Genomic DNA, 26089 nt, shown 5'->3' on the forward strand with positions numbered 1-26089 from the left:
ATAAGCACAATGAAAGGATATTTACAACGCCATTTGTAGTTACCTAGAATTTCGTTACTTATTTGCGGTGTCGTTGATCTGCCTGCCTATATTCAGTGGTGGGATTCTAGTTTTTTTCAGCCGGTTACTTCACAATAGTCATATTTTTGAGCCGGTTCTGATGCAAACAGAACATTGACAGTAACCAGTAATGCTGACCGGTTCGCTGATCTCGTGGAATTCCGTGAGACGGTTCTATGGAACAGGTGCGAACCGGCTGAATCCCACCACTGCCTATGTTCATAATTCTTTATTACATCACCACCTTGTTGGACGGTCGAACCCTAGAAAGTTGTGTCGGTGCATGGATGTTACCGGTAATCAAAGCAGTAGTTGTGCTTTTTAGTTACAAATGAAAAATTGATTACCGGTCTCATAAGCCGTAATAGTTGTAAACATTCCTCATATCTTTGAAGCAGAAAAATTTAGACCGAATATTCTAGCCTCATTTAGATTTTCTTGTATGGCATGATGATCTTCTCGACGGTGTTGCGTGACAATCTAACAAGTAACTATTATAGCGTTACAAGCTACAATCATGATCACACAATTTCCTCCTTCTCGCCAAATTTGCAAACTTACCTGATCGATAGCACACAAAAATATCGAGCGTGTTTATTTGTTCATTGCCTCCGCATGCTTGTCAAAGCCCACGCACTGCACAACTATGACTTTGCGAGCTTACTGCTAGTAATGCAAAAAATGGTATGACGACTCGTTTGTACGTGTTGTTACTTGTTCGTTAAAAAAGTAATGTTTAGATGTAAATTAACCCCTACATTTCGGAGGAGTTCAGAGCCGCGAATGCTAGGGGAAAAGGAAATACTGACTGGTAACAGCGAAGGTTTGCACGTGCATCCTGGGTGAACTTACAGTCATTTAATTTTTATGCATTAATATAAAAGCGACTTCCTTATGATGTCAAAATGTGAACAAATCTAACTTGTGTTTTAGTCGCTCACGTTCCGAATCTACCTTATTATATACCGGTATATATGTCAAAATAGCAAACACTTCCATGCATTCGAAGGCGCGGTTCCGCTAGATTAGAATTTAGTTTCGTATAAAAATAGGATGACAACATGACTTCATACTTTTCTTATATGGCTGTGTTACAGCATAAGCGTAACATGGCAAGAATAAGGAAGACTCTTATATACATACATTAAAGACGTTGTTTTCACAAAGTAGTTTACACAAAATGACAATCAAATGCCTTGTGTATATGTAATTAAAATTTAACGAAGACTATATTTATTGTCTATTTTTTCAAACTGTTAGAGTTATTTTTATCTCAACCTGTACCTTTTATGATATACCGTACCCAATTTTTGGGATACTTTTTCAATTTCGATTTGAATTTTAGGGCTTTCGTTTTTATTTACAGGTATATATGAAAGTTTGAAGATGCGGTGTATACGGCACCGGTTCTAATTTTGGTGTCATTGTCATTTTGTCCATCCGCGCAGTTTAATTTGATGGGCGACAACAATACCCATCTCAGAATAATAATGAATTCTCTCTTTTTCCTAATGATATATATATTCGTACTACCATCCTTGGTCATAATATGACAATATTAGTTATTTTCGGACTATTTTACGTTTATGTTCATGTTTTGTGAAGTATTCCCGCACTAACTAAAATCATTTTAGGCTTCCAACTATGATCCGTGCTTGATCCGTCAACATTTTTTTTTTTGTAAATTTTTTATTCCACTACTAGGTGAATTTTATTTGTGTAGGTATTTCAAAGCTTAGAGATACACGAAAGTATTTGTCATTACTTCAAAGATAAGTCATTTGAACGAGCGGGAAACAATTTCGCGCACATAATAAACAAACAAAGATTCCAGACAACTATCGTGAACATGCTCTTACATATCATTGAATATTTCGCGTTTCGCTTCGCTTGCGAAGCTGAGTCTGTTTTTTCTGCAAAGGTGACGTAACGCTCTTTGAGCAGAGCGCTTAAATCTTGTTTCTTTGTAACACGTGTTCATCGGAGCGATGAGAGTGTGAAACGTTCTCTCAAAATTTTTTGAAATTTCTCTCTCCTGACCGGCGTAAGGTCGAATGGTTTGCGGCTACGTCATATGGGCGCGTTTTAGTAGGAAGACGCGAAAATAAGCTTTTCAAAGAGATATTGGGGGTGTTCCTGGCACGTTTGGTTAATTAGTCATTACATATTATAAAATGGTACAAAAAGTCGATTGTAACCAGCGGAAAAAGAGGGTTAAATAAAACTGATTTTGTCCAAATACATATTGAAAAATTGGAAATTGATTTTAAAATGTATTATTTTCCAACCCTCTACTAAAATCTTAACGATTCACAATTTTGGTTGGATTCCTGTTTTGTCACGGAGTATTTCGATCCCCCTTAATTTCTTTCTCACCCCTGAACCTCCTCTTGAACATTCTGTGGCAGTTGAGATTAAAAATTTATTCACCTGAAAATCAAAAATCCCCAGAGTACAGTGCGCGGGGCAGCCGCGGATAGAAATTTCACTGTCACTCCCAATGTTATCGACTCAATCAGCGCAGTAGAGCAGGGGAAATTTTACAACGTTGAAGATGAGTTGTTAATACTATTGACTCGGATTTGAAATTTTCTTAAATCCGGCTGTGGCTCCCGATTCCGAGCTAGGGGAATTTTGACTTCAACTCCGAAAGCTTAACGAAGTCAAATTTTGATGATGAAAATGTTTGCGCATGCACCATTCTTACACACTGTTACGAACTCGTATTTAACTTCGAGTTTTTGTTGAAAATTTTGATTTTAATTATTAAAATGAAAAGAGGAACAGGCCGTCTGCGACTACGATTAAGAACTATATTTATTAATTATTACTATCAACCTTTCATCGTGAATATACGCTATGTGTCATGTGTTACACTATCGATTAGATTCATTTGAGCTTGTTTTCTGAATTGCTTGACAAAACTCTTACATATTTTTTAAGTTGACGTAAATTCTGATTTTAAAATGTATTTTATATTGTCTATATTAATGCTAAGTAAGCTAAGCAAATATAACACTTATAATTGAGCAGACACAAAGCATCCAAATAAACTACATAGTGTACCAGATAAAGTAATAAAATAAATTGAGGGAAAGAAAAAACATTCTTTACTTCAAGGCGGTCGAAAGGCTCTCGAGAAATAACGTGATGCTATTTTTCGATTTTGCAAGCAGAGTCTCAAATTACGCTTTTTCTCTTTCTTTGTTCGTTGTAGTATAAGATATAAGAAATAAACCCTCTATATAAATGAAAAATAATCGCTCGTATGGTTAAAAAATACAAATATTATAAAATTATTTGGCATCTTGACAACTATGAAGAATCTCGAATGAATGCGCACACATTGATATAAATTGGTAAAAGTACATTCAACATTTGATCACTATATCACGAATTGAACATAGGTTAAAGTGGGGGGCTAAATATTTGAATAATTTGTGAAATTGATTGTCATGGATGATTGGTTACATATTCGTGTTACAAGTATATGTGTAGGGTTCTACTTTTATTGCGGATCCATTTGTGACCTGTATGAAATGATACTCAAACAAAGAAATTGAATGATAGTGGCAACATAAGAAACGCGTCTCGTTGGAATAAATAGTGTTAAAGTTCGCTTTCGCTAGGAAATAGTCTAGCTTCGTCAGACAAGGAGCTTATGGCAATGTCAGGGCAGTTTCTCTTCATCATTATACAAGATTTGCAAGCTTTTGATGGAATGAATATTTGTCAAGTATATATAATTTACTATTTCAACGAAAGTTTAAGAAATCGATAAATCATTTGATAATCTGCAATTCTCTTACTTTGTTGCATTAATTCAATAGTTTGAAACAAGGACAGCGAATGTTTTTTTAAGTAGTTCTTTTTCATAAGAAAAAATAATACTGTAACTTGATTTGTTTCTCCGAAATATGTTTCAGTTTACAACCGCAACAACAACAGTTTTATTTATTTTTGGGAATGTCATGGTGTATCTGTATTTGATTTATTATCCCATTGAAGTGCTATAATTATTGGAGTAGCTCAAAGCATTTTTTGGATCTTAACTCGAGCGAGAGATATAAAATGAGCTTGTAAGGCCTTTTTGAAGACATTTCCGTTGTAGGTAGTCCCAAAATTGTCTAAATAATTGCTCATTGCTTAAATGTCTTCAGAAATTGAAATATTTGTGAAGGTTTTTGCATTTTATTCCACTTTCCCCTCGGTGTAAAGCGCTTCGCTCTGGTATATTAATTCCCCACGAAAGTTTCAGTCTAATTCAGCAATATCCGCAGGTCTTTTTACATTTTTTTCTGCCAGTGTTACCATAACACGAAATATGTCTTTCAGTGCAGAAAATACCTAACTCGTCTTTGCATTTAACCGGGCGTTTTGCTGAAAAGTAAAATAAATATTAAACCCAGGTGGACTATATTAAAAAATGAATTACGTAATCTCACGATCACATCATGACAGGATGTGTGCCATTGTTTGTTCTTTTTTTGTGTAGACTTTTTGGTTAACATTGTACTAAACTATAAAACCAAGTTTCAAATTATGCACCTATGATCAGCAAATAACATGCTTAACTGAGACTGTTTTTCGCGGATAGCATTCCAGATACTCAGAAATTACATTTACCTTGTGGTGTTCGGCATTCTAGCAGTACATTGTTATTAAAACGAGTCAGTTCAAAATAGAAGTTCTTTATACCTAAGCACGAGTTATCAGTGATTTTTGAAAATACTTTATTTTGGGATTGTTGCGAAAATTTCCATCTTTGCGGTCGCATGTTTGTTTGGATGAAAAAAAAAAATTAAGATGGCAGATCGAAGAAGCTTGGTGTATCGAATGATAAATTTTTCTCTGGGGGCCCATATCTTATATTCTTGAATTTTATATTGCTCTGTTAATGCTTAGTACTCATATATATCTGAACCCATAGATGAAATTCCACTAATCAAAATTAACAAACTTACCAGAATAAGTACAAGGACCATTTGAACACTGAATAACATTTGATTTTTGTCCAGGACACTCTGATAATCGACCTCCGAGACATTTCCTGGGGGAAAGGTAAATGTTTAATTATTTTATAAAACACAGGCAGTGAAATAAAGTAGCAGATTATTTTAAAAAGCTCTTCAGAACTAAATTAGCATGACACTAATTTTTTAATTTTATGCATACATATATACAATACGAGTCGTTGTAGTAAAGTGTACGGTTTATTACATGTATTTTCGGATTTCAGATAAATCCTATTTCATTATACCTTGACCGTCGTTTATATCCCGTGCGATCACAGCTGGCGTTACATTGAGTCCAACTTGTCCAATCTGACCAGCCAACAGGATAAGGTTTCTGCGTCGATTTGGATTCACTTGCAGGACACCGATTATAATCTTCCCTTTCGCCAACACATGTGTTACCTCCAACGCAAATTCGAGACCGCCTTTTATACACACAGCTCGACCAAGGTGCCCATTCACCCCACTGCGCTTTACATGGACGACTTGAACATGGAACAGATTCTCTGGCTGGTTCGGAACATGCTCTGGTTAAGCATATCCTGGCTCGTACGTGTTGTCCACCATCTCCACAGGTTTTTGTGCATGGACTCCAAGGCGTCCACGGCGTCCATTTATCAGGGCATCTACCTCGAGAACAGGATCGTTTTTCGGTCCTTAGCTTCATTAAAGAATCCCCCCCAGTGCGCTGTTGAAACCCTGAACCACATGATACTGAACATTCTGTCCATTGGCTCCAAGGCACTAAGAAATATGATTTTAAGTGACAATTTGAAGATTGAGATAGAGATGAAATTATAAGCCATTATCATTTTTTCTTGAAATCTATACCTTCGCAAGATCCAACAGCGCAACTTCTGCTTCTTATTCTAGATCCTTGACACCCCTCCGCTCCTGGTTGTCCCTTTTTACAATATCTGAACGAATATTGTTCCGACAAGTCACAGGTTGACATACATGGAGTGTAGGGACCCCAATTTGTCCAATAAGCACAATTTCTATTGTAGCAAGTCTGGAATAAAAATGAACTGATATTCATATAGATTCTAGAAGATAATATAGCCATTATTAGTCTCGCAATAAGAATATGAGTAACTTTTCTCAGAAACTTGTAAAAAAGAATTTACTATTTGAGAGTCCATTTTAAGCAAATCAATGATTTCTTACAATGTGGATCCTTCATTTATAATCCGAATGGGAAACATAAACAAAAATAATTAATAGTTTGGCTAATATGAATTTTTCTGAAATAAAACTGACTTTTATAAAACAAAAAGCCTAGGAAAGCAAATTTACATTTGAGACTTTCTCCTACTAATATTTATTACATGTAACAAGTACTTCAAATGTGAACAATGGATTCTAAATGCTTCATGTCACGTTTATCTAGGTCAGCAATCTGAATGCTATTTTGGATATTAATTAACATTATCCACCATACTTTTGCCATTCGTTAGACAAATCAAAAGTCACGACGACATGCATTTACGTGTGGCCGTAATTAATGGAAGTTTAGAAATTACCGAGTTCAGTAGGTGAACTGATGTGAAACTGAATGGATTGATCTTTGATCCAATCATTTTGTAATTAATGTAATTGATGAGATAAATGACTGCAGTAAAACTTGCAAAATCAATGTGAATCTTTCTATATTTACATTATTGTGGATTAAATCCTTCCTGAATATAACATAATTGTTGCCATTGAACTTACATGTTTCAGACTATGAAGATATAATATAATTACCGTATGTCATATATATGAATGGCATATTAACGAATAATAAAACAGAGAGGGAATCGTATCCATGTGCTTCCTGTCCCCTTTTTGTATTGAGAATAGTATTAGAATACATTAATTTACATATTGGGTGTTTAATTCATCTAAGCAATTTAGGCATAATCTTTTAGCTCTTTAGCAGAGTACAGACTCGCATTAAAGATGACAAAAATGTCTAGACTTGAAGTAAAATGTCAAAACTTTCGGTTTAATTGATGAATCTAATATCCTGTTTGTTTTTACGCTAAATGACTTGAGACTATTTTTTATATCGTAAACAGAGGAGTTGAATCTACATTTATCTTTTCCAAACAAACCAAAACATAATTAATCCATCTTGATCATGTAATGTCATTTATTAATTTTCGAGCTCGCATGTGAAATAATAATATAAATATTTTCTCGAGTCTGAAGCAGTAAATCTTTAAATACTTCTTTCACGAAATCTTAGCAGTTTGAGCTCGAGAGCGCTCCTGACTTGACTGGCCAGTCGGGGAACCGGCTCTTCTACAAAACAGAAGATTCCCCATGAGGTTGGTAATGATAAAATTAACTAAAGATCATTCGCGGAAGATGATTAGAATGTAGCAATAAACAATTTGAACGTTTCTCACCCGTCGGTCAAACTTATTTCCGGGACAGCCCCGGCCGTTTTCATCAAGACAGACTCTGAGTCTTCGTTGAATACCTGGCTTTCCGCACAATGCGTTACAAGTCCCCCATGTAAACCATTGGGTCCATTCAGCAGTACGCGGAGGTTCTGAAATGGAATATCAAAGTAATTGAAAAATAAGTTTAATTTCAAGAAAGCACATCAGCTGATAAATCCATATAGCACAGTCCGTTGTAATTTTCTACGAAGTAAATTTGACATCAACTTTTAAATGTGTATGATGCAATTTCTCATCTCTATTATATGATCATATATACAGAGTATATAAATATATATACCTAGAATAATTAATTTCGACTGTTCTTAGTAAAACTCGAAATAGAGTCGACGACAAAATTTGCAGAAAGAATACTGATACTTGTCGGCATTTTAAAAGTAAGAAATACTTTATTTTAAATGAAATTCAGATTTTTTGACTAAATCCTTTTTGATTAATTTTCCAACTTTCCGCAACCCTTTCAGATTCAAACGGCCGATGCCTTTGGAAACCTTATTAATTTTATTTACCTTCACCTCTCTCGAGTTAACAGTGATGAAAGCAATAAACTTTTTTTAATATGAATTGTGCTGACATGTACATGGGAGGTTAAACCTCCGGCTTTTGACGATATTACCTGGGTTTTAAGGATTAAGATATTATCCTGCAAAAATGAATACTGTTCATCGGCTTTCCAATGTAAATCAAGCAATATGCGGAAGGAATTCGTCTAGGAATGTGACTACTGGAAATTGATAACTGAAAAAATATGGTTTAAATGATATGTACTACTATAACGATTTTATCGGAAATCACATAAAAATGGAATACAAATTGTTTGATAGTAAATATTTTCTAATTATCATTTGTACAGCAATGCTTCTGAATAATGAAAGTGAGTTGTCACGCTTCATGTGTAAAATCAGCATTTTGCAACATTTGACGCAATTTTATCGTAACCGTTTCAACATTTTAGTATATATATATTATATATAAACTGGTCAGACCTCTAATCTTTCCTATTATGTTTTGAAAACAATTCCGTTTTAATATTTGGATATTTAATCTATAATTAATTTGATCAGATTTGACTGTTTATCAGTTTAATGATTTCTTAAAATGTTTGACCCGTCCTATTTGCATGCAAAGCAATGCATGAATTTTCCACATAATAAGAATGTCATTTAAGAAAGTCACGAGATTATTATACAATTCATTGTAATTTGCTTAAAAATGTTGGAATCATAATGAGGTTTGGGAGTTATTGTGTTGCCCATTTTGCAACCATCAGTTTAACTGCATATAGGTATGGCCGGACAATACAAATGATGCTATTGACTGCTTCATTGATTGAAAGACTGTGGCATGTTCCCTAATTTTACAAATCTATATGTATGTGTGTATCTGACATGAAAACTAAGTTACATGATTTCATAGTGGGTCAGTCACGAATTCAAATAACGTTTTTATTACCGATGTTTAGTAACATGTTTAACATGTTAGATCAAGTATATTTTGTTCGCCATATACCAGATTTTTTTCAATTAGTGTTCTTTCCTGTATTACAATTTGTATTTCTCTCAGATTTCATCAAAGATAATGTTTATTTTTATAATATCATCACAGAATGCCAGTTAAATTTTTATGCATTTCTTGATTTTAAATAAAACATATTTATGATTTTAGAAGAAAATTGTTATGTATTCTATTCTGTGATATATCAATTGTATATGATTGCTATCAGCAACACGGCCCTGAAAAATTTTTGTTGCGCCTCGATCATAAAAATATTATTCATGAAAGTCAAAATTGCTATTTTTAACGATGAAATTTGATATGAAGTTGATAGCTAGAGTTAACTAATTTTTTCGTACTCTTATTCCATCATATTGTCGTGGAAGTACCTACTTTTTCTGAACGTCTTCTCCAATTCCCCATTGCAAAAGCTAATAGCTCTTCGTAATTTTGCATCTCGTCGTACCAATGCTTCAAATGCAAAAGGCCAAGTTACAACATACGTCACACTTCCATCCGGTAATTCTTTAGGTTCCCCAATGTCTATATTCTCCTTAAAATCTGGTTTCCGTTGTCCACTCGGTAAAGTAGAATAGTCGCAGATACTAAAAATAAAGTTTCGCAGTATTAGTATTTTCTATTCTCATCATTTCCTAAAATAGCACAAATTTCATATGAAGGACAGTGTGACGTTCTGATATCCGTTACGTTACCAATTTAATAGGTCATATTTATATACTATGCTATACTGTGTTCAAACTTATCGACTGAATTGAAAAGATTGTTTTGCCAATATTATATAACCCGCATTTAGTATTCGGTTGAACCTTCATAAATGCGTATAATATTAATGAAGGTGATGACAATCGACGAAACTAAAAAGAATTCACATAAGAACCGCTTCATCTACATTTCTGGGGTATTCATTTTCTTTGAACGACATTATCTGCAAATATAGCTACTTCTTGAAAAGTGCATAAACATAATGTATTTCCAACTATTTTAAACTGTTTTGAAATGAATGGTATATATGCATTGGACGCTGAAAATATACCAGCTGGATGGGAGCGATGAAATAATTCATAAACAAACACGCGCGCAGTATCAAAAATAAAACCTTGTACGAATAAGTTTTATGTTTTATGACCTTTACCTATAATAATATATTAATAGCACTGATATACGAATAATCATCGAGTGACCGGATTATGACGTAATGTTTTAATGTAGCAGAGATAAGTACCGTGACGTAAAGCAACGCCATTTAGGTTAAAATACTACTTGAAAAGTTGAGTGTCATGGCTATGCTATTCTTGAACAAAAATATCGTTTAAAATTGTGTAAACCGGTTGGGAGATTTCCAGAAACTAAAATTTGTAGTGTTAGCTTTTATGTTTGCTGAGCTAAACCTTGTGGAACTGAACTTCGAAACTTATATTGGAGAAAATGGCAATTAATGATCATGTATGTAAAATAACATATAATCTATGAGGCTAAACCACTATATTTGCAAAGGAAAGTTGTAATGAGGAAATCGGAAATTGCTATTTTTGCACAAAATGCAATTGAAAGATAAAAGTAAGAGAACTTTTGATAACAACTGTTTTACATGCTTTTATCTTTAATTATAAATTGTGGAGATTTTGCAATTTATGTAATCAAATGTCGAGGAGTTTGCTAACATTGTTGCCACCGGATGCAAGTTGCACATTGGAAAAATGCCAATAACTTCAACCGATTATATCTTAATTTCGTATTTTTCTGGGGAAAATATTTACATTCAAAGTCCATTTACAACAAGAAAAAATAATTAATAAATATCGTTTCTTCGACAATGGTAAACTAAAAACGTTATTCAAATTTCATGCTCACACGCATTGCACATGTCCTTTGATAAATCTGACAATTGTTTCGACATTCAAATCAGCATCAGTAGGAACGGACAATATTCCAACTTCTTGTAAAAGTTCAGCTGGGTCAGCATCGTCAAATTCTATTTGAACACATCTTTCATAGTTGTCTGATGGAGGTCTGGGCGTTACTTTTGTTTTCGCAGGTCGCTTAATAGTGTATGTTTCTGCAAAATATTCGTGTCGTGTATCAGTGTTGTTATCATTCCCAGTATATTGATAGGGATGCTAAACACCTCATCTTCCGTATTTGACCCACTATATTGTTGATCAGTTTTTGATGCGTAAATAAATCAAATTTTTGTGTTAAGTCTTATCAGATGGAAATGAGCCAATAGTTACACCTACCGTGTCAAGGTTTAATTTGGCATTACGTCATAAAGTTATGAAACGGTGATTCGATGGTAAATACCAAATTAGGAATCAAACGATGACTTGCTGAATGTCAAATATATACGACTGCTTGCATACTAACAAATTGACATACATTTCGGAAGTATGCAGTATCAAACTGTCATAAATGAATACCCATGGACCTCTCTGATCGCGTACAATAGTTTCGAATAAAATTCAATATTATACAAGTAGAACAGAAGCTTCATCTTAATAAAAACGCACTTTTTCCAATAAGAAAATCAGATTGATATTCATCGACACAGGCTTTGGCTGCATCTAGCATTGAAGATGTGTTTCGTAAATATACATCGAGACAATCTTTCCAACAAGTGGTGTCGTCTTTGTTATTTTCCTCTCTAAATACCAAAAAAATGTTTTTAAATGAAGTCGTTGAAAAGTCAATTTTGATTGGAGTTATTTAGTTGATAATTCAGTTGTGGTGGTAATTCAGAGGCAGCAATAATTTGTTACATTGGAGAATAATTTAGTGAGGCCAGTATTAGTATTAGTATCGTTATATTGTCTTAACTACAAACAATAATTATACATATCCCTAACAAAGCAGATATAAACGGAAAATTTCGAATTATGAACCGTTTAGGGATTTTTTCGGTGTCTGTAATATATCATAGCTATTAATAGTCATTAATTAAAAATTAAATACTATTTTGCCCATAATAGGAAAATCAAAAGAAATTTAATTACATTAAGGAAAAAAATAACAGCAATTAAGTTATTATAAAATATCTTGGGTTTAAGCAATAAGTAGTATTAGGAAGAGGGAAACCGTATTCTTAATTAGCAACTACTTTCAATATTGGCACGATGTTACCATATAGTTATACTAAAATCAAAAACAACATGAAATCACGCTGTGTACAAATGAAAAATCCCAATATAATTCATGTATCAGCGTGGATAATTAATAGTAAATCACTTCACATATAATTAAGTTTGTATATGTCTCAGACGTTCATTATTTTTTTGTAAAAATAAACAACTTACGAACATGCAACTGCTCCTGAGTACAAAAACCACAGTGTTTTCAATATTGTAAAGTCGATAACACTCTTCCACTCCCACGGCTCTTCAACTTTGTCAAACATACAATCTCGGAAGTATGCTCGTAATATCGGGAATTCTCCGTCATAATCTTCGCCAAGTTGTCGTTTTGATCGTACCAACGATCGAACGTCTTCATCCTCGACCAATGTAGCATTTGTTTCATCGACTATAATAAGTCCTTCGTCATCGTCGTCGTCATCATCATCGTCTTTATCTTTCTTTTGATGACCGGCGTGACAACCTGGTGGAAAATCATCAACAGTTAGAATAATGAAAGTGGGCTTCGTTTGCTGTCATTTTTTATCTAATAATTTTACGTAATCTTATTGAACTACTCTTACGATATATCACGAGAATCTTGATATAACTGACAATAGTAAATGGTAAAGTCTCATAGCGCCGAAAGTTTAAAATAATATCGCCAGCAAACATTTAAATTACGCCTGGTAGTATCGAATAATATACATACTCGAGTCAAAAGTCAACTGACGGAAGCTCCAAAGCTGAATTAGCAGCGAATTTTGTGATCGTTTGTAGTTTATTCTTTAGTATTTCAATTAAGTTAATTTTTTTTGTACGGGACAAATAGGATTAGAACGTTGTTTCAACAATGTTAGCGTCGTTGGTCAAAAGATCTTCGACTCTTGTGCGATGTGAAAGTACACAAAAATGTAACAAAAAACATTGTGGTCATGTAATAATTGAAGGTACATCAAAAACTCGTAGTTTTGTGTATCCTAAAATTCCTTTTACCTTGTTAAAATAAATGTAAGATATTATCTGGCAATTGTTTCCCATGAGTTTGTAAACTTTCCAGACCGCTCGTTCCCAAGTATAGTGGTTACGAAAAACCTTCTACGTGTAAATGCCGCAGATATAGGTATTTATATAAACACAATAAAATTCTTATTGCGTAAAACTGAAAATGATTCGTTTTATCAGGATATGATGGTCTTTGATTAATTACCTGAAATTTATATATATTTTTCTAATCTTCAATCTTATCAATAATCGTTGGATGTTCGGGATTTTAGAATAAAACATGCCTTTCTCTTTGACTAGGTTTTTATTTGGTGAAATAAAATGCGTAATTTTACGTGATATGAACTCAATATAATGGTCTTATCGAGCAATGGTTCCAATTTTATATTTGTATGTCAATGTGTTCAAAATAAATCAGCAGCATTTAATCTGGTTAGCATGTTTGAACATACAACACTTATGTCGCGTACATCATGGGTGGTACACGAAATATAAGTTCGAGAAATTGTAACGCTGCATCCAAATCTGTACAGATCATATTTTGGCGTGTGTGCGTGTTTAAGGTTGCCGAAACAATTATATTTATATTTATGTCTTTCTAGGAAATCTTCAAACCACTCAAAACCCAGAACAATTCCTCAGCGAAAGACGAACCAACAATCAAAGAAATTCAGCCTTTACCGACGATGAAGCAACAAACCAAATGCTCGAAAACCAAAATTTAATAATATTTAATAGAATTTAATCTGCGAGACAAATCTAACTCTAAACTTAAAAGTAAGAGGTGTTTTAGTTCGGATTGCACTTGAGACACTTTGTTCATTACCTAGAATGAAGAGCAGTGTTCGTTTAATTACTTATGGCTATCTCGCAATTATTGGAATACTAAAAAATGCTTTAAACATACTTACTTTTTTATTTTCAAGCGTACAGTAATATTCTTATGATAATTAGGATGGAATTAATATTTGTTAGTGAATTTGTGGTTGAACGGCGTCAAACCATTGCGTCAGAAGGGCGGCGTCTGTTAGAAACTACGCATCAGATATTGTTTATTTATCAAAATATCGTATCTTTCGGTTTATTGCGTATAGTTGAAAATTTAATCTCAGCTAAGAATATTCTTCCGGAATGTGCAGGTTTTAAACAACGCTGTTATTCTGTTTCTCAAACCTAAGTTTATTGGTGCAAACATAATAAAAAATAGTTATGTCAGTGGTTTAAATTTGAACCAATGAAAACGAAGATGAAAACAAAGATGAAAACTTTTAGGTATTATATTGTACCGATTACAATTTCTGCCATTTAGGAACCGGTTGAAAATTAATAATGATTGATAGAGGCATTTAAAACGCAAAGTGTAACACTAAACTGTTAGTTAAATTCACAGTTCACAGCAGTAGTTTAAAGCGCACGTTGTCTTATACATTGATGGTTTATCTCCCGCTAAAATGGTATACAGATTTTGTTTAAAAGTGAACTATTTTATAAGCTCAGTTGTAGTAATTCAATCTGAGAACTAAATTGATATTTTATCTGGAATATTAAAAAAAATGATACTCTATAACACAGGATTGGATAGAAATGTTATATTTTATTTTTATTAGTTTCACTTTTTAGTCGTTTAACAGTCGAGATTAAGTTTTACACTCTTATAAATATTAGGGCAAAGCACGAAAGTAATTACTTTCTATTCCTTTGGAATTATAAAGAGCACAGAGAATGGTACGGACGGGATAAAGTTTCTCGCGGTCCGTTTCAAGCACTTTATCTCATAAATTCATCTGTCGATTCTTCAAAATTGTAAATTTTGTTACGACAAAATAATAACATTGATAAAGTATCGGGTTTTATGATTTAACGAGGTTATCAGATGCTTGGTTTTGCATGCGTGTCGGCACTACATAATAATTCAAATATTTACTCAAATAAATGGGTAATTAGCAATTATTTTCATATATTCAAAAATCATCAACAAGTCGTTTGAAAGGGAGGACGTTTGATGAAGAAGCATTAAAAATTACTTCAAAGCAGTTTGCACGTGGAACGACACAAACTGTCCTACCAATCACGTCTATGCCATTAAAATGAAATGAACAAATAATAGGCCCGATAACGATTTTGAGAATCTTTTTATTGAAACAAATATTTGAAATTGGCGATAGTGCACTCACATTGAATAAAAATAAACGAATTTCTCACTTACCTTGTGCAAGTCCGTTTTGGTAATCCACTATAAAACATAGTAACATAAATCCCACGAATAATCTTATAATTTTAGTCATTTTAAAGTATGCTTTGTAAAAAATACAATAAAATAATTTATATGCAGCTGCATACCTTTATACTATGACTTTGAATATTGTAATGCATTAATTTTGCCAACTATGTTTCATATTTTTCAAACAGCTTAAACACAATTATTGTTATGAGATTTGGTTTAAGATTTGAGTTTATATATAAATATAACATCAACATTGCAATACTATAAACTGATTAACTAAAATATCAAGGAATGAATGATGTATTATACAATACCGACAAAACAAACTATACTGAATTAGTCAATCTAGCTTGAATCTCAAGCTTGGTGTGCGTTTCACAATTAACCAACCTCAAGATTTACATTAATTTCTACTATTGTTTTTAACTTCGGTGATGAAATTTATTTCCTAACCAACAATAGACCTCGTTCACAAGAATGATTTCACGGAATAGTTTCTGACAACACCGAGATTATTTGTATTCGTGTAGCGGAAAGACACCAAATAATAACAGATTTAACGAGTGATAACCAATTGCTTGAGTCTCTGTAACCTTACAAAATGAATTGGATACTGGTTGGCTAATGAAGACGTCGACGCCTTTAGGCTATCCTATAAAACGTTTCTGATCGTCATTAAAACTTTTACATTAATTTAATTTTACAGCAAATGGAAACAAACACAAACACCGACTTTAATGACTGCTATGAATAAACGCTGAGTTTCAATTTTATATACCGGTGAAAATATTTTTTCTTTAAACTTCTTTATTTCTAATGTTGAACCAAATGACAAAACGAAGAAAAAGGGAACTTATCATTTCTACGTGTTTTTTTCTTTGGTAATATAATAACATTGATAGATTGAATAGTTTTGCTAGTCATAAACTACAACTGCTTTGTAGATATTGTATGTAACCTATAACTAACTGGCTTTGCAACAGAAGCGCGCTGCTCTATATATTTCAATTGTTTTGGAAACGTATGTAATTCTTGTTAAATTTGAATGTAAAATTAGACGGTGTAAATTACGATTAATGGTAGTCAGAAACAGAAAGTCATTTTATTGATCCCGAGTAGTGCGTACCATATAATAGGTTAAATTTATGTGTAATCAGTTCGATATTGTCAAAATATGATGATATATATTACAGTAAATCGCAGAACTCATAATACCAAACAGAATTTCTAAGAGCGTACCACAAATTACAAAGTCATTAATGTTCATTTCTTGAACAAGATGTGTATCAATGTACGTATAAATAAATAAAATATACATTATCCTTCGGATTAGGAATATTTGGATTATTACATGCGCTTTTATATCAAATATATCTGTAATAAACAAAAAACAAGCATTTCAAATACGTGTCATTGATTTTATCGTATATTGCTTAAATTTTAACGATAGAACATTTTCTAATGAATTGTCGTACAAATAGAAATGAAAGGCACCTACTTAAGATGAAATGCCGCGATTATGGCATTGATTTTCAACTCAGAGTTGTCTTTCAACCCTAGCATTTTCCCTGCTATTGTTGATTTTGTCAAGTCTACCAAGAGAGTACTATACGTATATAAAAAGTTTGATATCAATTGTCTGGCGCAAAAGACCTAAATTGTTGAAAGCGCCATATACTTTCATCATACCACCACACACACGAGTATGATATACACCAATCATTTTAGACGTTACATTTTGCATTCAACATTCCCATAATGTAAACTATTTGATCAATGTGCTTGGCAATTTTGTTCATATTCATTACAATTTGTGACGACTGCACCTTTAATCTCTACATTTAATGCTTAATATAAATTATACACATGACTGTTGTTAGTACGGGAATTTTACCTGTCACGCACTTATATTGTATAAAACTAAATTCAAGCAGCTCGATATCACTGTTAAATTTTGGCTACCGCTAATATAAACCATACCATAAAAAGTAGTTGTCTCACGATATGTAAGCAAATTATTAACCGAAGCTGAACTGTTGGTCGGGATTATTTTTAATTTCTGTACGAAATCTACAATACTGCCGAAGTATGTGTACCAGGTTAGGGTTAGGCCCTAATTTCATTTCAATTTTTGTTATTTTAGTTCTATTACAAGTTCGGGGTTTAGTTCTATTACTGTCTGTGTTAGCCAAGTGAATATTTCCCTCCCCATAAGTTTCAGTCCCTTCACACAACTTGATGTAAAATAGGCGAAAAAGTTAGTTTACTCCATATTGGTACACATACTTCTGAAACGCCAAATCTACTATATGGATATATTGTAGATCAGATTTATTTTCCTCGCTGTGAATAGGAATATAAATCATATATGAAACAGTTCGTTTTTACCCGAACGAAACAAAAATAAGTAATTATGTCTGTAAATCTGATTGATTGACGTTCAGTAAATCAGTACAACATTGATAAATCTTGATGAGTTTTGGCAGGAAATATGCTATGAATTGACAACGCATCACTCATGCTATACTTGTGTTTCAGGCTACGACAAACTTAAACAAATGATACACAGTGATATGACTTATAATTCCTGATTATCATTGAAATGTTAAATCACCATATTCGCATTAATCAGTCTGAAATCCAGAATTCCTACATACTAATAACCGCAAGGCCAGATTATCCGGCAGTCCGCGTGCCAAAACCACTACAAAGACTACATTATTGCTTTAAGCGCTTTGCGCGATTAATGCTCTCAGTCACATTCGTATGGTCATAATCAGTAAATTGCTCTTATACTGTTTATATATCCATAATGCGCACTATACATTACAAAACGTATTGTTTAATATTCATTTACTCATACTGCACTGCAATGCTAAATATTTATTTTTTTATTTATATTTCCTACGTCTGTTTAATTAAGCAAGTAATCTAACGAGCGCATATGTTTTGCAACATTTCAAAAGTTCAAAAGTAAAAACTCGTGACCGTTCAGTATGAAATTTCTAAACGCGGTGTAGAAATAGTTGTGCGATGATATCTTTCCCATTGAATTCCATCAATTGTTGAAGTAATTGCATTGAAGAAACGTAGAATATAACCCGAAATTAATCCCAAAACTCAATGATAAGAAACAAATTCGAGCAAGTTCTGTTGCTGTAACTGAGTCCTTTTCGAGTATTTGAAAGATTAACGCTTTGAATATGACATGACCTTCAACCAAAGTCTATCATATATCAAATGGATGCCGTCAAGAATGAGTGTAATGCTGGGGGTGTAAATTACTGTTTAGGGTAATAAATTTGATTTCCAACTGGAATATCTGTATCAAAGATATTGTTAAAATCAGTGTCGTATGAAAGTTAATCTGTGTGATTATACAAATTCAATCCGTTAAATTAATCCTGTGATCTCACGATTCGCACCAAAGAACCATTAAATACAAAGAGAAATTTTTTGTGCTTTCATGTAAGGTGTGTAATATTTGTTTAATATAATATTATTTTATATTTCGTCTAATCAATGACTGTACGTAGATAAAATTTCGTGAACGTGATGGAGTTTGTGTTCGATTCAGTTGTGACATATATATGAACATAATACAGTTGCTAAAAAGTCTTCCCTAGAATATATATTTATATATATAAATTCAATTTGGGAATATTCCATAAAATGATACAGTATTGAAATGCTTTGTGACAAAAAGTACTTTGATCTGAAAAAGGGATAAAGACATGCATGCCTATCATTAAATGTTTTATTACTGGAATTGCAGACTGTATGCAACCTGCAAAACACAACCGTCGTTTGCCTAGAAGGCAGCAATCAAACAATACTGATGGTGTCTTAATTAATGAATGACGTAATTGAATTGTTGCTAATCTTGATAATAAGATCAGAGACTGATCGTCTGGATGATTTTATGTGGATATGAAAACATACATAAAACCGAATGTAAACTAGATATAGCTTTTGATATGAGTTTGAATAAGTGTATGGCTTTACTAAACGGAGCTTGGCCTCCTTACCTTTTTTATTTCTTCTATGTTTTTCCGGCGTAAGTTCATATGCTGGTGGCGATTATGAGCAAGGAAATAGCTGGACTTCTCATCATTCAAAATGGTGGTTCATGCATCACTGGTCGGTAATGGTTTCCTCCATCACATACTGCTATGTCTACGAACTAGGTTTCAACACTTGACCAATGCGTCTTATCGAATCACCATATAGATGTCCAATGCTATGATATTTGACGGACAAATTATTAGCTTACATACAAAACTCTCTCAAAAGTTTGTCTTACTGTACATGCCAAACTTCATAGAGAAGATGTACATAAATGTGAATATCGCTAATAAGATGAAATAATATGGCATACGATTAATGGTTTGTGATGAGTGATTACGAAACCTTCTGTTGAGATTTAGACTAAGGCGCACTATATTGAATATTTTTATTACTAGATGCTGCCGGGATATCATTGGATATCGGAAATGTTTTTAGCACTAATTAAAAATCAATTTTAGCCGAAATTAAATATATATCAAAAGAAAACCCCAGACAAGGTATTGCAGAAACGTTCATGAGATTCAGCAGATTACTTCCTTGAATCAAATAACTGGACAAGTTGAAAGTTCGATACTATTTCTTGAAGTTGTGCATCTTCCAGTTTTTACCAAAGTCAATAACGAAATTTTCTATTGCAATTTTACGAGTTGCTTACAACATAAAGATTCTTAAAGATACCCTATACAAATAAAGATACCCTATAGGACTAATGTAGTTTATTCTGACATGAATGGCAAAATAAATAAAACGGATCATGATGATGCAGCTGATTTGGCTGATAACGAAGTCATCATACTATAAGAGTTGAAAATTGTTTTGAATTATTTTCCAGTTACATCACAATAATAAAACATGTGCATTCCAGTGCTGTTATGTCTTTGGTAACACAGTCTTTGTATGTGAATTGTCTGAGATAGACTGTAATGCTGAATGTCAGTAACGATTCCACCAAGGTGTGGTGATTGGATATTATACATGTGCTAATATATCATGATAAGCTCAAACGCAAGTAATCAATATGATTTCTACAAGACATCTTTTAATATACAACCCATTCCATTCAATATGTAAATATTAAAAATGAAAATTGAAATAGAAGGTTGGAGATACTGTATTTTGATTTTGATTGACACACACAACAATTAAATTCACTAAAGGGGTATGACATTTTGATGTTGGACATGTTTATATTTTCAACGAGTGCAAAAAATCTTATTTGGTATCTAAAGTATACAAATGGAATTTTCTTGTGAGGTATTTTGATCTATGCTTGACTTTCTCATCAAACGATCAATTACGAGGAAATTCGTGGTATTTCGGAGTAAACTTTGAGATTAACGGTGATAATAAAAAAATAAAGCGATTTCATCGGTATGTGGTTGGAAATTAATTAAGCATAATTCAATACTCAAATTCCAACATTCTCATTCACTATTTTCTATTGTTACTACTGCAATATTTCAATGGTCTGACTGAAAAAGGTTTGCCTTATATAATAATTTCAAAACAGCACAACAGAATACGACTGTCGTATTCGAAAGTATATGCAATCTTGAACTTGATTCATGATTACTACAATTGATCTGAATACGTTTTCTTTAACAACTGATACTGCGCAAGTAGTACAATTAAGGTGTATGGACATCCAAGTGAAAACCAAATAGGTAACTCGTAAAACGTTGTATCAGGCAATTTATATACAACAACGAATTTTAATTATTCTGATCGTATTTATTTGCCCGATTAGGGCTACGGTGACATAAACTTCATTTGCTATTTATGCAAAAACAGTATTTATTTGACTTTTTCAATCTGATGGAATACACGTCACGGTAACAGAATGACTTATTTGTTTCCCGAATTCCCAATGAGATTATAAAGATAAGGTATCTTTAAATCTTCTGTTCTTTCGCACGCTAACAGCAGTAAATTGTAAATAAAATCGTGACATAATCGCGTGGATCTTGGCGGTTTATATGTGTTTTGGGTAAATTTCGACGCCCAATAGGAAGTCCGATTTCAGATCGCATCTTGACTCATTTTGGAATCCTTTGGAAAGAAAATATCAAACAACGGTAACTTGATAGACTATGAGCAGTTACGCGGCTTGTTTTTCACTATCTGAAATTGCCACATTCTTCGAGACCATATTTTGAAATGTTTGAAATCCCGTTTGATTCCGTAGGCTTCAGTATTATATATGTTTTTAACATGAAATGTAGTTAACTTTTTGGATAAAATTGAGATGAAAATTTTAAATTTATTATCCCAACCAACTTATCAAATGTTAACGCGGCCACAATTTCAAATATTTTAATGAGCTTTCGAAAAATCCGTTCTGATAAATGCAATGCTTTAAAACTATTCCTTGCATTTTCGTATAGTTTTTCAGACATACATATTTAAGAAAATTATTATACGTATTTTATTTATTATTTGAAAATAGATTGACTTGATATTGTAAATAGACAACGTGAGTTCAACCATAGGTTTAAAAGTGTAACGGATTTATTTTGACAATCTATTTAGGCTGCAGCAATTTAACAATGATAGCATAAATTGGATTTTCGGAGATTCATTAGTTGTTGCCTTAAAAAAAACAATTCTAAATTCGTAGACAATCCATCGGTAATTTGGGAATGTTAAAAAATATCGAACTGTTCTCTCTCTATATAGCCTGCTAAGGCTTTCCAGTAAAACTAAGATCATTTCCGCAACATTGACATCTAGGCGGTCATTCTATCGTGATCATCATTTACATTGACAAACAACATTATTCATGACATTGACTAATCCCAATAAAAATAAGTAAAATTTGACATTGACATAACCAGAAATTCTCGATTCGTCACACCGAGATTAGTAATCATTTCCGATGTCGCCTTTGTGCACTTATTACACAGACTACATCAAAAAGTACAGTAAATTGTAATTATACGCTTTCTTGGTGATCATCGTTTTTGCACCTGTTAGGAGATTTCATTTGCATATCTTACAAACCTCACACCGATGATGTCACGGTGATAGTCAACTCTGCAGGTACAAGAGACGTTTACAATTATGAAAAAAAAATAGGTCGGTGGAATTGCAGCAACTCAGATCAATATGCCTATCCAGACTTGTCCGTGGAACACATTTTTCTGTCCCATTCCCATCCCATCCCATGGAAATTATGCCTGTCCCATCCCATTCCATGGGATTCCCATTAGAATAAAATTCAATAAAAAATTTATTGAAAAACAACAAAATTGACGGACTTTGTTAACTTTATATTCATAACTATTATACGTGTGTCCATCAGCCCCTTCACGAAGTATGTTGTTAATGCTGAATATGTTTTGCATTTTACAACTAACAAGAGAGCTATGCTCAAATATATATGGATATGAAATCCATAACGAAATGTTTTACCATCATTTCCCCGAAAATCATACGGTTTTCGTGTCCCACATGTCCCATGGAAAATATAAATGTGTGCTGTTCCATCCCATTTCCATGAACAAGCCTGCCAATTTCCGCAATCTTTGACATCTGTCAAGAGAATTGCCGTATAAAAACGCGTATAGGCAAAGTTATTTTTGGATTACGCTTTGTAATCCAATCGGGTTTTTTCTGGTGTCTTCGTATTTAAATTTAACTGAAGAAACTAACAATATTCACATAATTTGAAATCAATGGTCACACGTAGTCAGAGATGATTAACGTTACTTGATTGACGAGATTCTAAACATTGACCCAGCTGGATAACGCAACACAGTAATGAAAATTAGTAATTAACATCAGCCATTTTTCGTATACACGAAGAAAATTTTCTTGCTCTGCACATCGAAACCATTCTAGTGGTCATGCAAATTTGGTTTTCGATGACTATTTTGCAAATAAGTTAATATGCTTAAAATTGTTTTGTTTTATCGTATTTACGAAATAACTATATAAGTTTTTGTTCAGAAAGACTGCTAAAAACTCTGTAAGATGTACATTATATTTTTTAGAGTTGCGAAAAAATCGCTGGATTTCATTCATAAGAGAACAGCCATAACTTGATTGGGCAAACTAAGTAAAAAGGTCCCGACAAAAGAAATACAATTTAATTTTCCGTGTTTTATATAGATGTGTTTCACAGGCATTTGCTATTAGTCAGCTTTCTGGCTTTAATATTGTTGCTTGATTCCAGGTTATCTCAACCCAAAACAAATAAGTTTTTGCGTACGTTGCAAAACATTTCTGTCGTATTGAAAATAATCAGCCAACAAATGGAACCCTAAAATTGCTCTGGCAAGCAATTACCTTCACCACTTAATTTAAGTGACATTTTAAATTAAAAAAATATTCAGCCTCCGGCATGATGTAGTGTTTTTGTCTAGAAAATAATAGTAAATTTAATGATCGCAAAAATAAATTAGATTAATCTGTGTTAAATATGTATTATATTTTTCTGAATAAAATAAGCTGATCTAACATCTGTTGCAAGATGCTAAGAACGAATTCTTAGGATTAAGACAATTTTACGTAAACGGAACTGTAGTTTCCGGTACTCGAACTACGCAGATGTTCGCAGCATTATACTGCACTACAAAGGTCTATTTACTTCTCTTTCAACTTGTTATATAACGTCGTACTTATTTCATGATGTGAACGTCTTTGATTTTTTCAATACGTCAGTCAAAAGATCTCATTGTGTTAGGCGTGTGATCAATTGTAAAATATACCATTCTCTTCCAAACCAATTTCTTTGTACAGTTTTGATGAAAAACATCGTTTCTAGTAGATACCACTTGTAAATATCAGTATTATTTTTCTTTTTTTTTAATAACGGAAAATAACCATGGTCTTGAGCGAAGCCAACGGTCTTCCAGTTTTAAAAAGCAATTTACAAGTATTGAGTAAAATGTGGTCAATTTCAATATATTAAACAAAGAACACCATGGTGTAAATAGAAGACAAAGAGCCTTTATATCTTGTATCAATGAGCAATAGACACTGTTTTCAACGGCTGGAGTCATTTTTTTTAATCATGTTATCTATCATTTTAAATTGTTTTAGATAAGGAAGGTGGTATTGACACGAATCTAATTATCTGCCTTTTTGTGGTAAAATGAATCGGTACTTCCACTACATTTGTCATTCAGCTTTAGAAAATTGGACAATTGGACGCAAATTATAAAGAATCATTTGTTTTGCTTGAATAAATCACTTTAATTAACCCACTTTAGAAGCACCATGCGAAAATTCAATAAATAAACGTCTTTTTGAATCAAATAAATTTCTGCATGCACGAATGTCGATAGACGGGATCAGGAATCACGTTACCAGAGACTTCAGAAAGACCAATTGACACGTCATTGTAATTATATATATGAATAACGATACTATGACACACGTGTACTTTTCTCTATAGCTAGACAGTTTAGGCGTTTTGCATGTTTCTATTCAAATGCCATAATTAGAGATATGGTCTGAATATATAATGAAAAATCTATTAGGTTTTCCTCCACTATTAAAAGGCTTGCAACACTTCAAACATTTTTTGTTTTGTCATTTTTAGGTTTGATTTTATATATATTTATATTTTCTAAATTCGAACAATAAAATATATAATTGAACGCAGGGGTTCTTTGCGCCTCTTGAATGCTTCGTTGGATTCCGCTTCATCAAAAAGGATCTATGGTTTATTCCCAAGTGATGGTTGACAAAATCATGAATGCCTCGGCCCTTTTAGATGTTACATCGTACAGGTTTTCCGTATTATTATTTTGCAATATTGGTTATATAGAGAACCCCCTAAGGCAGTGGTTCCAAACTGTGGGTCGCGACGCCCGATGGGGTCACGTGATCATGTTGCCGACTTGAATTCGTTGCTTGAATTTTTTCATATAATTCTGTCTATTATCCATTAAGGGGTTAGGAATGCATATTGAGCTGGAAATTCAAATCATTCCGAACCCCAGCCTGATAATTACTGATTTGGTATTTCAAAACGTGGCGGAGGTGTTTTTCACTCAAATGTAACATTTTGCATTGGTGGCGGGGGCTTTGTATAAATAATCTTGCAATTTGTGAAGAAAAAATCGATAGGATATAAAATATTAGTCGTTTCTTAGTTCGACCCATTTATAAATGGCGGATTGAGAAGATGTATTCAAACTTTATTTTGGTCAAGTGTAAGAAATGTTTACCTATTTTAATAGTGGCAACAGGTTCTGCGCTGAAAATTCCTTCACAATATATATTTTAATAGTCGTGCCAGTCTTGCCGTTATTGTTTAATTTTATAAGCACAATAAATTCATATTCGGTTAAATGAACTGATTTCTTATCTAAATTTTGATTCTGATAATCAATTTCATGTATCTCCATGCTTTATAACACACCTCAGTCGAAACATAACTCAAGTGAGCCAACTTGGCTGTCTACGCTGACCGATAATCTGGCATCCCTGAGTTCTCCGGCACGTTGCTATATATTTTCCGAGTTTCTGGGGGAGAGCACCGCTGTCATTAGCTCTGAGATCTTATTATTTGTAAGTTGTATTTCCATGTTTGTTTTCATTTATTTAGCTTATACTTGGAGTGATGATCATAAATTGGATTAAATTGTGTGTAATCACTGGAATAAACTGGCTCATCGATGTTCATTACTACTGCGA

At 33.1% G+C, this 26089-nt stretch overlaps 1 protein-coding gene across 1 annotated transcript; it reads right to left on the minus strand.

Moving 5' to 3' along the window:
• Positions 1–2575: 2575 nt before the first annotated feature.
• Positions 2576–15493, minus strand: LOC120343310 (uncharacterized). The gene is made up of 10 exons (XM_039412451.2): positions 15359–15493; positions 12331–12631; positions 11548–11681; positions 10892–11096; positions 9413–9624; positions 7469–7614; positions 5907–6087; positions 5321–5819; positions 5025–5110; positions 2576–4440 (listed from the first exon to the last, which is right to left on the minus strand). Exons 1-10 carry the CDS (start codon positions 15435–15437, stop codon positions 4325–4327), a joined length of 1959 nt encoding a protein of 652 aa, XP_039268385.2. The 5' UTR covers positions 15438–15493; the 3' UTR covers positions 2576–4324.
• Positions 15494–26089: the final 10596 nt, after the last annotated feature.

The sequence above is a fragment of the Styela clava genome, chromosome 3 (genome assembly GCF_964204865.1).
Source record: "Styela clava chromosome 3, kaStyClav1.hap1.2, whole genome shotgun sequence".
In the NCBI taxonomy this organism is placed as follows: Eukaryota; Metazoa; Chordata; class Ascidiacea; order Stolidobranchia; family Styelidae; genus Styela; species Styela clava.

Coding starts and splice junctions, on each gene's coding strand:
- LOC120343310 (XM_039412451.2), bottom strand. CDS start 15,437: ATGACTAAAATTATAAGATTATTCGTGGGATTTATGTTACTATGTTTT. Junction 9,625..10,891: donor AAAGGACATGTGCAATGCGT/GTGAGCATGAAA, acceptor CTTTATTTTTAG/TATCTGCGACTATTCTACTT. Junction 6,088..7,468: donor GAAATAAGTTTGACCGACGG/GTGAGAAACGTT, acceptor TTTTTATTCCAG/ACTTGCTACAATAGAAATTG.